Source organism: Serinus canaria, chromosome 8 (genome assembly GCF_022539315.1).
Source record: "Serinus canaria isolate serCan28SL12 chromosome 8, serCan2020, whole genome shotgun sequence".
Taxonomy (NCBI): domain Eukaryota; kingdom Metazoa; phylum Chordata; class Aves; order Passeriformes; family Fringillidae; genus Serinus; species Serinus canaria.
Genome location: NC_066322.1, coordinates 22,140,493 through 22,155,536, shown reverse-complemented (window position 1 = coordinate 22,155,536; position 15,044 = coordinate 22,140,493). Strand labels below are relative to the sequence as shown.

At 41.5% G+C, this 15,044-nt stretch overlaps 2 protein-coding genes across 9 annotated transcripts in view; one reads left to right on the top strand and one right to left on the bottom strand.

Annotated features, from left to right (window-relative positions):
- CFH (complement factor H) overlaps positions 1–3,507 on the top strand; it is a 27,894-nt gene extending 24,387 nt beyond the window's left edge. Inside the window, exons 20-24 of the mRNA XM_018912067.3 lie at positions 793–969; positions 1,439–1,621; positions 2,307–2,507; positions 2,777–2,971; positions 3,114–3,507. Of these exons, the coding sequence (XP_018767612.3) occupies positions 793–969; positions 1,439–1,621; positions 2,307–2,507; positions 2,777–2,971; positions 3,114–3,115 (758 nt within the window). The 3' untranslated portion in view covers positions 3,116–3,507. The remainder of the gene's footprint in view (positions 1–792; positions 970–1,438; positions 1,622–2,306; positions 2,508–2,776; positions 2,972–3,113) is intronic.
- LOC103814832 (coagulation factor XIII B chain-like) lies at positions 3,325–14,909 on the bottom strand. 8 transcript variants are annotated; one of them, XM_050977135.1, is made up of 12 exons: positions 13,869–14,909; positions 12,613–12,813; positions 11,941–12,126; positions 11,325–11,501; positions 11,067–11,243; positions 9,713–9,883; positions 9,287–9,382; positions 8,451–8,633; positions 6,755–6,958; positions 6,212–6,394; positions 5,277–5,518; positions 3,325–4,832 (listed from the first exon to the last, which is right to left on the bottom strand). In XM_050977135.1, exons 1-11 carry the CDS (start codon positions 13,948–13,950, stop codon positions 5,295–5,297), a joined length of 1,884 nt encoding a protein of 627 aa, XP_050833092.1. In that variant the 5' UTR covers positions 13,951–14,909; the 3' UTR covers positions 3,325–4,832; positions 5,277–5,294. The 8 variants fall into 8 exon arrangements, with proteins under 8 accessions (XP_050833092.1, XP_050833091.1, XP_050833089.1 ...); XM_050977134.1 differs by having other exon boundaries at positions 3,325–4,494; XM_050977132.1 differs by lacking the exon at positions 3,325–4,832 and adding an exon at positions 4,870–5,038.
- Between the last annotated feature and the right edge of the window lie 135 nt (positions 14,910–15,044).

Genomic DNA, 15,044 nt, shown 5'->3' with positions numbered 1-15,044 from the left:
GAATATTTTCATCAATAGCAAAAATGTTCCTGAAGCAGCAGGGCTTAAAATGTGCTACTCTGTCATTCTCCTGTGCGCTGTTGGTATTTCCCCAGTGCCCACCACTTCAGTGACTTTCAGTGGACAGACACCTAAGGGCTTCTCTCTTGTGTTCAAAGCTGAATGGAAGCAGCAGTAGGACAGAGAAGCAGCTCTTCTTCTGCAGTGCTCCACTCTGACTAGTGCAGACCCTAGCAGAGCCCCAGATCTAAACCATGTGAGATCTGCTAGGGCCGTGGAAGTAGAAAGAACGTTCCTGTGACAAGGAACATTCAGGAATGCTCCAGAGTCCCCCATCCCAATCTGTGGCTGCAGGGTGAGCTCTGTGGAGCTGGCTGTGCTACCCAGCCCTGAGCAGCACAGGCTGACAAGCTCCTCCAGCACAGCCAGCCCTCCAGAGCTCTGCACTCACAATTCTGCAGGGAATCAGTTTGGCTGCTACCCCTGTGGTTTCCAGGAAGGCCAGGGCTCCCCGGGGAAAGACAAGGCTGGCGTAGTTCTTGTGCATAAATACAGAAACACTGGCTTTCTCTAGAAACTCTTATTGACCCTGCCATCTCCTGAGAGTCCCAAACAGTGTTCTGCTGCCACTGCTACACCTCATTGCTTTCCCCACGGTGAACTCCTCTGACCCACCTGAGGCAGAAAATCTGTACAGAAATTGTAACAAGACTAATTCCTTTCACTTGTGGTTGTATAGATGAATACCTTAATAATAACTGGAAAGGTGACTGCAGCCATGTCTCTTTTCAGATGTGAGATGTGATCCTCCTGTAGAAATTGCTGGTGGTAGCATTGATGGTATTAGAAAGTCCAAGTATATGCCTGGAGAGAGTGTAAAGTATCAGTGCTGGAAAAATTTTAAGATGACTGGGGCTTCTACAGTAGAGTGCAAAAATGGGACCTGGACAGAGCTGCCAACATGCAAAGGTAACTTCTTTCTGTCTCTCTCTCTCCATCCAGCCTCCTGTCAGTGATAGCATCATAAAGCTGCCTCATTGTCATTTAGCTTCTCAGTGCCCTCATGGTGCACAGCTGCCATGGCTCTGGCACACTCAGGACAAGACAGGCCATTTCCCAGGTCTCTGTTCAGATGGGATGAATTAACAAGCTGAGGGACCCAGGTGGCTTCACTCAAGAAGGCCAAGTGCCACACCTTATGCAGGACAAGATGAAATACTGCAGACAGCTGCAGGCACTTAAGCTGTGCTCAGAGGGGGTGAGCTGGCAGTTGTGAGCCTGAACTTTGGAGAAATGAGAAATTACTGCTCCTGCCAGCTGTTTGGTTCTCTCTCTGCTTTACTCCACTTCTGAGTAGTGCCAACATAGTGTGGGTGGTATTTCTGACCAGACCTTCTCTGCAGTTGAACTTCCTCTCTGACAGGGAAATTTCTTTCAGGAGAAGCTGGGAGATGTGGCACACCTCCAGCTATTCAAAGTGGAGAGCTTCTTGTCTTCCCCTTGCAAGAATATCAAGAAGGTGAAACTGTGGAGTACAAATGCCCGGATTTCTATATCCTGGAAGGATCTTCAACAATCACCTGTCGCAATGGGCAGTGGACAGACCCCCCAGCTTGCCTGAGTAGGTTGAAGCATGTACTGGGTGGCCAAAGGCTGTGTGACTGCTCCTCTTGTCTTCTTCTGAGACCCCAAGGGCAGCACTGGTGCTGGGGCCAAAATGCAGGCAGGACAGAATGGCAGTGTGTCCTCCTTTTGTCTCAAAGGAGTTTCTACTTAAATTTAGCTTGTGTAGTCCCCTCTGCTGCCAACAGGCCCAGGAGGAGGGGAGTTGGCTGAATGCTCACTGTGACGGGATCTCCATCACTTGTGCAGAGCACCTGAGTGCTCTAGGGCTGGGGCCATGGCTCTACCCAGCAGGATGTGAGCCAGGAGGATGGGTCTGAATGAGTGGCAGTGTTGGGGAAAGCCAGGGGTGCCTCTGTGATGAGAGAAAAAATTTAGAGAAGTACAGAGCAGAAGGGAAGGAAGGGTCTCTGAAAAATATATATGGGGAAGTTCATTGGTGTTTGCTGTCTTCCCCACCTGTGCTTCGTTCTTGCCCTGTGTGACTGACAGTGTGAAAAGGTTTCTCCCAACGCTTTTTTTTCCCTTCAGCTTGGATGTGAATATCTTTTCTGTTGCAAGTTACAGAGGTCAGAGCACACTTGGAAGCATTTTTTTATGTGAAGGACTTCTGTAGGCTCTAGGGCCAAAGCATGTGGTGTGTCTGTATGAAGTACTGACACTCTTCTCTTGACTTTTTCAAGTGGCCTGTACAGCATCAGAAGAAGATATGGACAGCAACAATATTGAGCTGAAATGGGTTGGCCAAGCCAAGCTGTACTCCACATCGGGTGACTATATTGAGTTCCGCTGTAAACCCGGATATCTGGCACATCCAAACAGTTCCAGCTTCAGAGTCCAGTGTGTGCAGGGGACATTGAAATACCCACGGTGCACACTGGGAAGTAAGTCATCCCCTCTTCAGTTTGCTGCTCTGGTGTTGCATTTTTAGTGCTGAAGGGAAGCAGAAAGCCCTTGGCTTTCCTGGCTGTGAGCCAGGGTGTGGGAGCCTCCTGGAAGCTGCCGGAAGAGAGGGGCAGTGCCCCCAGGAAGTCATTGCCCAGCACACCTGAGCTGGGGAAAGGGCACTCAGGGCACCCACAGGGGGTGTCAACAGAGCATGACTTGTCCAGTGTGAGATCTACAGGCAAATAACAGAATTATTTTTTTGCAGGGAACTGCTTCCTGAGTCAGAGCACCATGGAAGAGAACAATATTTGGCTGCAGTCACCCAGGCAGTCGAGCCCCCACTATGGCTCAGGGGACCGTGTTGTGTTTGCCTGCAAGGCCGGGTACCGGCCGGTTTCCCAGAGTGAGAGGTTCAGTGCGCAGTGCCTGGACGGAGTGATTCCGTATCCCGTGTGTCAGTGTAAGTGCTTGCTGCCAAAGACATGGAGCAGGGCTTGTAGGAGGCAGTTCTGCTGAAATTTCCTGTTCACTGCTCTGAGGAGCCCCTGGGGTCTGTCAGGATTGGTACTGATGCCTTTTCCCCTTTTTTTTTCTTTACACAGAATTGTCATTGTTTGGATAAAAGGAAATGACATGAGAGAGCCCAGCTGTGGCAATGACAGAGCCCTCAACCAACCTACTGACACAAGCTCAACTTCTCCCGGTGTTTCCCATTTTGCTGTGCTATGTTTGCAGCTTAGCCAAGGTTCTGTCTTGGAATTTGTTCTTGTTTTTATTACTGGATGGTTGTCTTTGCATATTATGCACATTAGATCTAGTTTTGTAAATGTATTTACATTTCATGCAGACAAAGGGTTGTGCTTACATTTTATCCATTCTATCCTGATCTCACTGTTATTTTATTAACAATTGTGGCCTGGAAACAGTATGCCACCTGGCTGTGGTGGCATACTGAGACAAGAATTAAAGCTGACAGTTAATTTGATTATCAGCACACAGAGCGTGTTTGGCCTTGTCTATTCCTACTTTCTTGTCCATGCACTTGCTTGCAAATAAGTCTGGGGTGAGTGATCTGAGTGCCTGAGCAGAAAGAGCTCAGGGCTCTCTTTTGAACAGCTTGAGGCAGTGTCTAGCCAGAACCAGTTTTTTTGGGGCACTTGCCTGCAAAGGCAAGATGTTAGGGTGCAAGTAATTGGGATTTCTAGGGGAAGGTGGGTACTAGTTCCTGGTCCAGGTCCTGGATAGGCCAGTCTGTGCCACCCCCAGCCCCATCTGCCCTTCAAAAACAAGGAGAAAGTGGATTGTGGAAATCCAGTGGCAGCCTGGCTGTGGTAGCCATGTGCTAATGCACTCCTTGATTCAGAAGAGAAAAAAGAATACAAATCCTACACCTTAGAGGGAAAACAGGAGTCCAGAAAAGCTTATAGGTCTTAGAGGACAGAATCCTCCAAGCACAAGATTATTCAGTTCTCATCTTCAGGAGGAAAACCACATCTACCTGGACTGACTTATCTCATCAGAGACTGCACAGAGATCACTGAAGCAGAAAAAAAAAAATCAATGTACAGGGGATTGAGGCAAAAACAGGCTCCAAAGTGAGCTGTCCGTGGCATTGATGTGGCATGTATGGATAATGTTAGAAAAGCTGAAGCTCAGAGTGGCACAAGGGACATCAAGGGTCACAAGAAGGTATTCTGTTGCTACACTAGGATTAAAACAATAAGAAAATGTGGCATGTCACTGAAACAGGTAGTTGGGGCAGCAGCCCCATATAAAGCTTGAGTATTTGATGTGTTCTTTGCCTCCAAGTTCATCAACAAGATGCTGCCTTCATGGCTGTAATGCCCCTGGATCCTGTCCTGTGCTTACAGCCACACAGCCAGTGTTGTGTGTACATCCAGAGCAAGTGATGGGGGTGAATGAATTCTACTTCCAACAGCTATTCCAGCAAGGGCCTTGTAATCCCTTTTGCTCCAGTTTGCTCTGTAAGAGGAAGGGTATTGCTGTTATATGCACTGTGTAAAGTATTTTTGTCAGCCTTTTTTTCCACCTATTGGTTGACTGGGTTTTGACTAAATAAGCAGAATTTGTCTATTCCTGAATGCTTTCATTCCTTTTTCTTATTCATTCATGCAAGTCTTGCAAAAGCCTTGGAAACCCATACAGAGCACCATACATGCTATGAGAGATGAGTTTAGATATAAAAGACACCCTCAGAGTGGCTTTTTTATTAAAAGAGACTAAAATGGATGCAAGGCAAACATTGTCCATATTCCTGGATTTTCTTCATAGCTGTAGTCACAATTGTCCTCAGGCAGACCCTTAAGAGTATCAATATTTAAGTGTTATAGGAAATCATACCAAGCACTTGGATTTTAATGTGCTTAAAATAGTTTTTACAAAAATTAACTTTTCAGTCAATTTGTATACTTTTAGGTTATAAGTGGTTTTACAGATCCCTTAAAAACTTCTTTATATTTGCTGTTTTATATTATTCCTCAAGTTCAGTCCTTTAGAGGCTCCTTACCTGTGAAGGGAGACATGAGAGCTGGTAAGATGTACAAGTCCTTCCTCCAGCTTTTTCAATGTGTATGCCAATATTGCATCCCTGTGCTGCACTGCTCATCCTCATCCCACACAGGCCTTTCCCTTCCATCCTCCAGCTCAGACTCAACACTCATTTCCCAAAGCTGAGTGGAGCAACCTGGAGAACACGAGGCCACCCTAATCCACCTGCTCATAAGAGATAAAGAACACATACATACCTCTTCTATGGCCTTTCCTCAAGTCCATACTTGCTTTCCTCTTTCAACACACCTTGGATATGCCAGCTGTCCTCTCTCACACTGTACTTGAAATAAAGTTGTGCCAGATTCTGCTCCAAAATGGTTCTGTTTGCAGTAAAATCCAACATAATCCCCATGGTAAAAATAAACTTGGTCTGCATAGAATGCTTGCAGCAGCACATTATTTTTCTCCATTTCAGTTTTTGACAAAGTACACGGCTCTAAAGAAGAGAGACTTGATCAGTGCTAATAAATTGATTCTTTTTGGAACAGGCTATTTTGGCCAGGCTACACTAAAGCTATTAATTATTTCCTATTGTCATATTATACTGTAGGCATATCATAGTTAAGAAAATAATACCACCAGATGAGCTTAACTTGCTTCTATATAAACTTTCATATGTCATTTCAAGACACTGAAATTGAGACTTAAAAGTTCTAGCTGACAATACTCAACTTATAAATTATAAGGATCTGATTTTAGAGACAATTGGGGTTGTTCAGCCTGGCAAAAAGAAGGATCCAGGGAGGCCTCATTCCACCCATCCAGAGCCTAAAAGGGGCTTATAGGAAAGATGAAGACAGACTTTTCAGTAGGGCCTGGAGCAATAGGACAAGGGGTTATGGTTTTAAACTACAAGAGGGTAGATACAGCCTAGACATAAGGAAGTATTAGCACCAGTGAGAGGAGTAAAACAGTGGAAGAGTTTTCCTTATTTTCTCTTTTCCCACAAATGCAGTGGTTGGCCCTTTCCTGGGAAAGGCCAAGGTCAGGCTGGACAGGGCTCTGAGCAGCCCTGCTCATTGCAGGGGATTGGACTAGATGGCCCTTCCAGGTCACTTCCAGGCTGTTCCTTGAAGCTATGAATTTTATAGAGAAATAAGTGCTTCTTTATCTTGTTTATCACACCTACCTATACAAACTGGAGGTGAGGTCCATTGTCCTTCAGAGCAATAGATTCTCTCAGAGCCTTGCAAAAAATGATAGTCAGAGCAAATATACTGAACTGAAGAACCACTGTCATACTGGGGCAGTGCTGGGACAGTAAGAGCTCCATTTGCAATAGAGGGTGGAGAGCCACATTTTTCTGTAGCAGCTGCAACAATAAAAACATTAAAGAAAAAGAAATTAACAAATTGACTGCTTTATCATAAATTAAATGAACACGAAGGCTTTCTTTTTACAGCTCTCTTTCTACAGAGCTTTCAGTTTCCTGGGCTCAGAGCAGAGCTTCCCCCTCCCTTCTACAGCCTTGCACAGCCAAGGAAGGTGTATCACTCTTCCAAGCTTGGCTATATTCAACAATAGAGTTGCCTTGTGCATCTGTATTGTTGAAGCCTAAGCACTGATTATTTACAACAGGCTCCAGACTCACACTAAAAGCAAAGCTAATAATTTCTAAATAGGTCTAAGACTGATTAAGTCAAAATGCAAAAAAAAAAAATTATTGCTTTACCTTGAATAACACATTTTGGATAATTCACTCTGCCCTGGTCACACTGTGTCCTCCCAGGAGATGGAATGGCAGTCTGGAGAAAACTATATCCCTGTTTACATTCAAACTCTATGAGATCTCCATGGAGGAAAATTAACTCTTCCCGCCTCCATTTCAATGTTAAGTTGTTGCTGTCCATATCAGTTACATTCAGAGTACATGGTTCTGGGAAATAAAAGTGTATTTTAATAAGAAGCCACCTTAACAGGTTTCTTAGCTCCCTTTTGTAGGAGTGAAGAAAGAGAACCCCATGCCAATAATTCTAAAATGCTTCTGAATTTTGCAAGACAAAGAACTACAGATGCATAAAAAATGCAAATGGAAAGAAATTGTCTGAAATGACAACAAAAACCAAACACATGCAAAAGGAATGGATGCTTTCTGACAGGTTCTTAAAACCCAGAGCCAGGATCACATCAGGGAGTGTAGCTTTCCATTAGATGATTAACCTCATTAACTTCTGAAACCACTGTTCACCATCACTAAAGCCTACAAAAATAAATTTCTACAAGTTCCATGACAATCACTGGCTGATAAAGGCCTGTACTGATGCTTTGCTGAGGAAAAGGCAAGGAGAACTCAGTTATTGGCAGTCTGGTGTTACCAGCTGTCGCAGGGTAACACCAAATTCCCCTGGAATTTTCTTGAAGCTCAGGGTAACACCAAATTCGCATGGAATTTTCCTGAAGCTAACATCAGCATGTGCTCTTTCTGGTCTGTTTAGGTGAGAGGTATAAAAGAAATCTCAGAAAACATTGAAAGGATGATGGGCTTATTGGGATGCTAACGAGACCAATAATGCTCACAGGAAGTGAGATTTCATTATTTCACAGGATTTGTTAAATTTGAGAACTCAGATCCAAAATGCTGACCTGGACCTTTCAGTCTAGATGAGGTAACTTCTGTTCATTTAGAAATATGCAATTAAAACTGAACTGATTGTGTATTTTCATTTTCACAGTAGATTACAAACAGAAAAGTGAGCAGGATGTTAGTAAATTTAACACAGGATGTCAGTAAAATTTAATTTTTTCATTAGAGGAAGGAAGGAAAGATAAACAAACAACTCTTGTTTGTATTCCTACTAGCACTGGTAATTTTCTAGTGGGAGTTCTATACATTGTTTTGAGCAGCATACATAAAAGCAGCACAGAAAAATTTGAAAGTCCACACCAGCATGAAACAGCAGATTTAGAGACACATAATTAAAAAAGAAAAAAGCTTGAAAGTTTAAAAACAAAAGTCCAAGAAGCCATTGCTTATTCTTTGTTAATTGTATCTAAAAGCCATTTTGGGAATGGCCACACAATTCCTTCTAATCATCTGTTGAACGACAGGAAGAAATTATCTGAATGGACAATATGGAGGAAAGAAATTGGAGAATCCTCCCAGGAAACAGCTACATACTAGAATAGCTCACTCAGGAAACAGAGGAATCTATTTAATTGGCTGGTTTTAAGAACAGGCCAGAGGACACCCAGTAGGAGAGGCCTGCTAAAAATTTAATTGTGGTTCATCCTCATATTTCTGGAATCTTTATTAACTCCAACAAAAGAGAAAAGATGGTAATGAAAAGATTATTTAGAGGTTCCTTCCAATTTTTCCTTTTTACATTACATATGACAGTGTAATTTGATATTTTCCTTCCAAGACTCACCTAAGCAGGTTGGTTGTTCTGTCCAGTTTCCTTGGTGACAATAAACAGTGCTGGGCCCATCCAAAAAGTGGTAATGGTGACAAACATATTCTACCCAGGAACCATTTTTGTAACTTGCCAGTACTGGGCCCAGGACAGCACCATTTTCAATCACAGGTGGAGAGGCACAGTCTTGCTGCATTTCTGATATGGGATAGAGAGAGGCAATTAAATCTTGATTAGATTACAACATTATTAACACTGGTGAAAGTATTAGACCAATATTAGACTGAGAAAAAAAATTTGCAAACAAATAGAATCCAAACCAATACAATTTCTTTTCCAAATTTCATTTTCAGAAACTCTACACTTGCCTTTCTGAATTTTAGACATACATTTTATTTCCCTCCACACTTTACATCTATGCCTATTTTTGACTCTTGCTAGTTTACACTCAATACAGATTAATTCTTTTTATGTGATGTAGACCATCTTATTTGTTTCTTTAAATGTTTCATCTACGTGTGGTTCAAAAAAAACCCTCATTGCAAGTATTAATCAAAGGAATGACAAAATACTCATGAAGCTGCATGTCCAAATAATACTAAAGGGTATAAAATGACTGAAAGTAAATGCTCTGCATGAAATAAAATTACAAATACATAGCAGGCTTATTTGGGTAATTTAGAAATAAGCAACAATGGCCTTTTATTTATTGGCTACATTGACAGCTGTAGCCCATGCAAGCATTTTCAAGAATAAGGAACTGTCCTATAGCAAAAGAATAAAAGTAGTCATAAAAGGCCTATAACTGGATTGGAGAGTCCCTTTTAAATACAAGAGCAATGTTCACCTACTCATATCTTCATTGTGATGTGTTGGGCTTGCCCTTGTTTCTGCATCTGCCTCGAGTGCTGGTGGTGCTGTCCCAGATTCCTGTTCATCCACAACTCCTGTAACCATAGCAGAGACTCAGAACCAGTTCTCACAGAAACACCTCATTCTAAAGTACTAAAACAGGCAGACATGATGCACTGCAAAATGTAACAATCCCAGTTTTCCAGGGAAGTTGTCACAGGTGGCAGCCGAATTCACCTAGCTCATCCTTTTTATCTGGGAACCACGGATTGCCTGTAAAATATGCAGCACTTTGTCTCTCAAGCCTTTTAAGACAGGAAGGATAACAGTTTGGCAGATATAGAAACTGGGACTCTCCAGAAAATTAAGGCATGGGTCGAAGAATCATTTCAGTTCAGTTGTCAGCCTTCACAGAAGTAACTCACCAATACAGCTAGAGGGTGATGTCCATTTTCCTCCTTCACACTGGATTTCCTCAGATCCTCTCCTTCCCAAGGTACACTGTACATGAACTTTGTCTCCATTATGATATGTTCTTTTGGCTGTGCTGATATGGTCATGAGGGAGAGGTGGTGGAGGACATTTATTTTTTACATCTGAAAATAAAAATTGCATGTTGTTTTCTCTCTTACCAAAACCATGTACACAATTAAGCTCACCATACACAATGCAAGCCTATCACTCAAAAGGCTTTTTTTGGCTAAGCTGGAGTAATTTCTTAATAAAATTTTCTTAATTTTCTTAATACAATGGGAGACCCAAACAAACAAGTGATTTTGCATTCCACAAATATAAAATAAAAGTACTATGTCATTGTACTGCTATAAACAAATTTGTAATTTCTCCACAGAGACTTAATAAAATGTCCTTTGTAGGACTCCAGGAAATAAGAGATCTCCCATACCCTCCATTCATATACTATTTAAAGCAGATTATGTATTAATTCTAATGCTACAGAAGAAGCAATAATCATAGCCCATTTCCTATCTCCAAATTAGGTTTGTGATTACTGTATCCTCAGAAGTAGATTTAGGCCTTGTTTCCATCCTCCTGAGCATCTCCGCCTTCTCTGCACTCACTCAAGAAAAGTTCCTGCTGTGTCATGAGAATAAACACAGGGCTGGAGTCTGAGCTGTAGTAAAGGTTGTTTTGTGCTGCTTCCTGCTCTGTTCTATATCTCAGCTGCTTCACCTTTCATTCTTTTGGAACTTTCTTTACTGAGACTCTCCATTATCCCCCCAGTGACTGGGGGAAGTGATAGCAATTGCTAAAGGTGTGTTCCTGTCCTCAGGACAACCTTTCATTTCATCTGTTCATAACAAGTAAAGTTTGGGGAGGTTGTACAACTCTGAAAAGTACCACAAGCTAAGGAGAGCCTTGCTACAAATTTTATTTTTAACCTCTCAAGAGGTACATGCCCATCCCACAAGGCAGGATTTAAGCAGGCCTGGTAAACCTTTCATGTATTCTGAACAGTTTATTGAGCTTCAGGGTCTAAAAAATTCCCTGTAACTGTTGATTCCTGCTTCTGTGGGATGCAACTTGGATGGGCAACAGTAAGAGACAGTATCTGTCCTGCTGTTAGAGTTCACCAAAATGTAGTTCCAATTATCATTGCTTCCCTTCCTGCTGCCTTGGCTCCCTGCCCTTTGACTAAAACTTGATTTACATTTAGGCTACAAACTGTATTTTTATTTTGTATTCATAAAGCATTTCTTGAAAGAAGGTGTGAGCTTTTCTCTAAGCATTTGACACAGTAAACCTATAAAAGCAGGTTACCTTCACACACTGGAGGGACTGGATACCACCGAAAATTATAGCATTGAATTAATTCAAATCCAGTGACAGAATAATGTTTGTCACAGAAAAAGTGAACTACATCTCCTTCTTCATAAGTTTTCTTCACAGGATAGAAACCTCCATGAGCTACTTCACTCAAAGCGGAGCAAGTTATCCCTGGGAAGAAAACACAGCAGTGAAACCCCAGCAGGTGATTTTCACGTGTCAGTCCATGAGTTTGCAGGGCTGAGGACGTACTTGTGCAGCGGGGGGGCAGGTCCCAGCCGTGCGGGAGGCACAGCGCTGTGGCGGCGGCGCTCCCGGCGGCCGTGCGAAATCCCGGCTGGCAGCGGTACCGCAGCGTCCCGTTCTGCCGCACCTCCCGCAACGCCCCCGCCCAGCTGCCGTGCTCCAACCGCGGCACCGGGCACGACTCTCAAAGACATAAAGCACAGGCATGATTGGTAACTGCTCCTGCTGTTGGGAGTGTTCCAAAGCTTCCCTTTGATACACTTTAAAAGTGGCCATATCCCGGGCAAAAGGATGAGTAACTACAAATGCAGTTGTTGGCATAAGTTTTCCACTCGTCATTTGGAACAGAAAGTTTGTATGGGAATGGATTTATTTGAAACAGCGTGATTTAATCTCTGCTGATTCATTTTACATTTATCATTTTACATATCTTTACAAATGCACAAAACCAGCAGCATGTGAAACCTGCCAAGTTTTTCCCCAGAGGTACAGCTGAGAACCTGCTTTAGGAGCACTCAGATGACAGCCTGTCATAGGCAGTTTGGCCTTACAGGTACAGCAAGGACAGTGGAATTACAGACTCCTGCAAGAGATTAGGAAGGAGAAAAATGCAGAACACTACCAAGTGTTTTAGTACAGCTTGGCTGGAAGGACCATCCTTGTGGCTGACACTGCACTGTATCTTCAGTAGCACCACTTGGGGTGAGGTAGCCTGGATTACATTTGTATTGCAGCTTCTCATGGAGTTTGAAGTCCATTTCTGTGCTGTAAAAAGAGCCATTTTCCAAAGGAGGCTTGGTGCATTTTCCTGAAGGAAAGAAGACAGCTTGGTTAGAAAGAAAGAGTGGAATATTTTTGTTTTCCTGCAAGCAAAAGAAGGGAGTTGTAGCTATACTGATCTAATATGATTTTCCCAATTTATTGAAGAAACTCTGCTCCAATCATCAAACTATACATCAAACCACCACATGGTAAACCACATGCAATACAGCCAAGGGATCTAAAACTAGGGAGACTCAAGAAGTTATGCATCTAAGGGAAAACAAATAGTTTTCCCAGTCTAAGAAAACTGAAAAACTTATGTTCTAATAAAAAAATATAAATGGGTAAATGCCCTTAAAATATGTATTATTGTAAAAATATTCCATACATAAACCTATGTAGTCTCAACATAATTGATAGCACCTGTATGTTTTATCCCTTCTGTTATGCAGCTTCTTTTCCTCTATGTCCCAGGAAAAGCAGCCAGGAAATGCTCCTGCTGGTAGCAATGAGATGAAGAAAGCTAACTCACTGTAGCATCGAGGCACTGGAGACCATCCTTCTGCTGTACAAGTTATTCTTCCATCTTGAGTCCCACTTTCAGTTGTGTAACCAACCACACAAGAATAGGAGAGTTTTTTTCCTTTATGCATAGGGAAATAGTAACTTTTGAAACTGTAATAGTACTGGGCAATGTTTCCATTTTCTATCTGTGGCAAATCACAAGGTGTATCTGTAAAAAGATCAATATATTTCCCACTAAAAATTTCAGCCCAGATATGAATGTTTTCCATTAATTTATCTAATATCAGCTTGACTGATTCAGGCTTTCAAACAAGAACAAAATTCTGAATACTTACAAGCACAAAGGGTCTTTTGAGACCTGCTGAAATGAAGATATACTACAATTTTATCAGCTTTTACTCTTAGAACTTCACAAGACTATCAGCTGTAGAATAAAACCTCCTAACGTGAACTGGGGAAAACTGATGCAGAACACCTTTATTTTACTCTTTTTTGCCCAGAAGCGTGAGAACCCTTTGCTGCACAAACATGCCAATGCCTACTGTAAAAATCAGTGACAAGTGTCAGGATTAGCAGTGTCTCAGCTCCTTAATTCAGGAAATGCTACCAGTAAAGTAGGATAAGCTGCCAGGAGGCAATATAGGAGTTAGGCTTGCTTAAGAAAGGAATTTTAGAACAGTCGCAGAAAAGAAACAAGAAATGGAGATAAAGGAAATAACAAGCAGAATGGCAATTAAAAAAACAATCCCTATTAATAGGAGAAAACATTTTTAAAGAGTAGTGCTGAATATGACATTAGGTTACTTAAAGAAACCCCAAAATAACAAAACCAAAACAAACAAAAAAACCCAAAACCAACAACCAAAAGAAGAACTCAGTGCTGAAAATAGGGATAGAAAAATGCAGGACCACCCCACATTAACTTCTGCATGTTCCATTTAACTTCTACTATTTTGTTTTGTAACAAAGTGAAAAATACTTCAATCCCCAAGACACTTCAAGACATGAAATGTTTTAATAGTACAAAATTTCAAATAGTATTCTAATAGTAAAACAATTCTTTAGAAATTTCTTCTGAACTAAAGGCTGAACATTTCAATATGACAGTTTTGAGGCTTAGACAGGAATCAGCCATGTCACAACAGAGTTGTATTTAAATTTAAAAAGCAGTGTTTACTCAGTAAAGAGATAAAAGACATTGCACTGAAGTTACCAAGACTGCATATTCTAGATTCAGTGTACAATAGAATTCAGTATATTTACCTTCTGCCAGGAGTTTCCTTGAGCACACCATAACTAGGAAGATAAAATAGCTTTTAAATCTCATCTTCTTTACTGTCTCCATTTACAGTTTCCACCACCTGTGAAAACTCCCTAAGTATTACTTTTGTAAATAATTAACTGAATTTTCAAAGGTATTCAACAAATGCCTTAATGTCTATGGTATTTTGTAACAAGTTAATTCACTGGAAAAACTATATCATTTATATTAGTTCTCCAAATACCTTAGCACCAGACTGGCAGGATTCTACTTCCATTTGACACACTTTGCCACCTGTAATTTATCATTTTACAGTGAAATCAGGCAACAACCTTATGGAACAATTTAGGTTTGCTGATTACTGTTCCCCTCACAACCTCCAGAGTCCCAAGTTTAAAGGGCATTCTGTTATCAGATTATTTACCTTGGCTGAAATCAGAGGGAATAGACAATTCCCCATCCTCCAGCCTAGCCCCTGAGTAAACCAGGCTATAGATATTCATAATTTTGGACTGTCTTACATGAATAGCCACTATTATTATCTGTCTGAGTTGTGTTGAATACAGCAAGCCTCTTCCAAGTATTTTTTTTAAACAAAACAAAAAAATGAACCTAATTTACAGTCACCTCACTGATTAATTGCTATCAGTTGATTTAACATCATTAGAGATATAATGCTTAAATTTGGGAATAGGAGGGTATAATTTTAAAGTTTGCATTATCTTGGCCTTTCTCTGAGAAAATGCAATTCTGAGAATGCAGAAGAGAACAGAATGAACAGGGATGCTGTGATGAACACAATCTCTTCAGAGGAGATGCATGCTTGTATGTATTGCTCACTTGATAGGAAGAAAAAACTCATAGATCCCTTAAAATGTCAGGTCAGAATTTGTAAATTCACCCTTACAACATATCCTGTTGTTTCATCACTACCTTGCAATGTTAACAAAACAGAGACATTATATTTTCTTTTCTTGCTGCCATGCATGAGCTCCCCAGAACCAGCCAGTTTTGAAACCCACAGCCCAAGCCTCCCTTTCTGCTCCTCTCCAGATCAGACATTACTGTCCCCCATGGACAACTGCTTTTAATAGAATTCTACAATATTTAATCCGAGTGAAGAATCCCTGCTATTTGTAATATTCACAGTTGTGGGACAACAATATATTACTGCACCA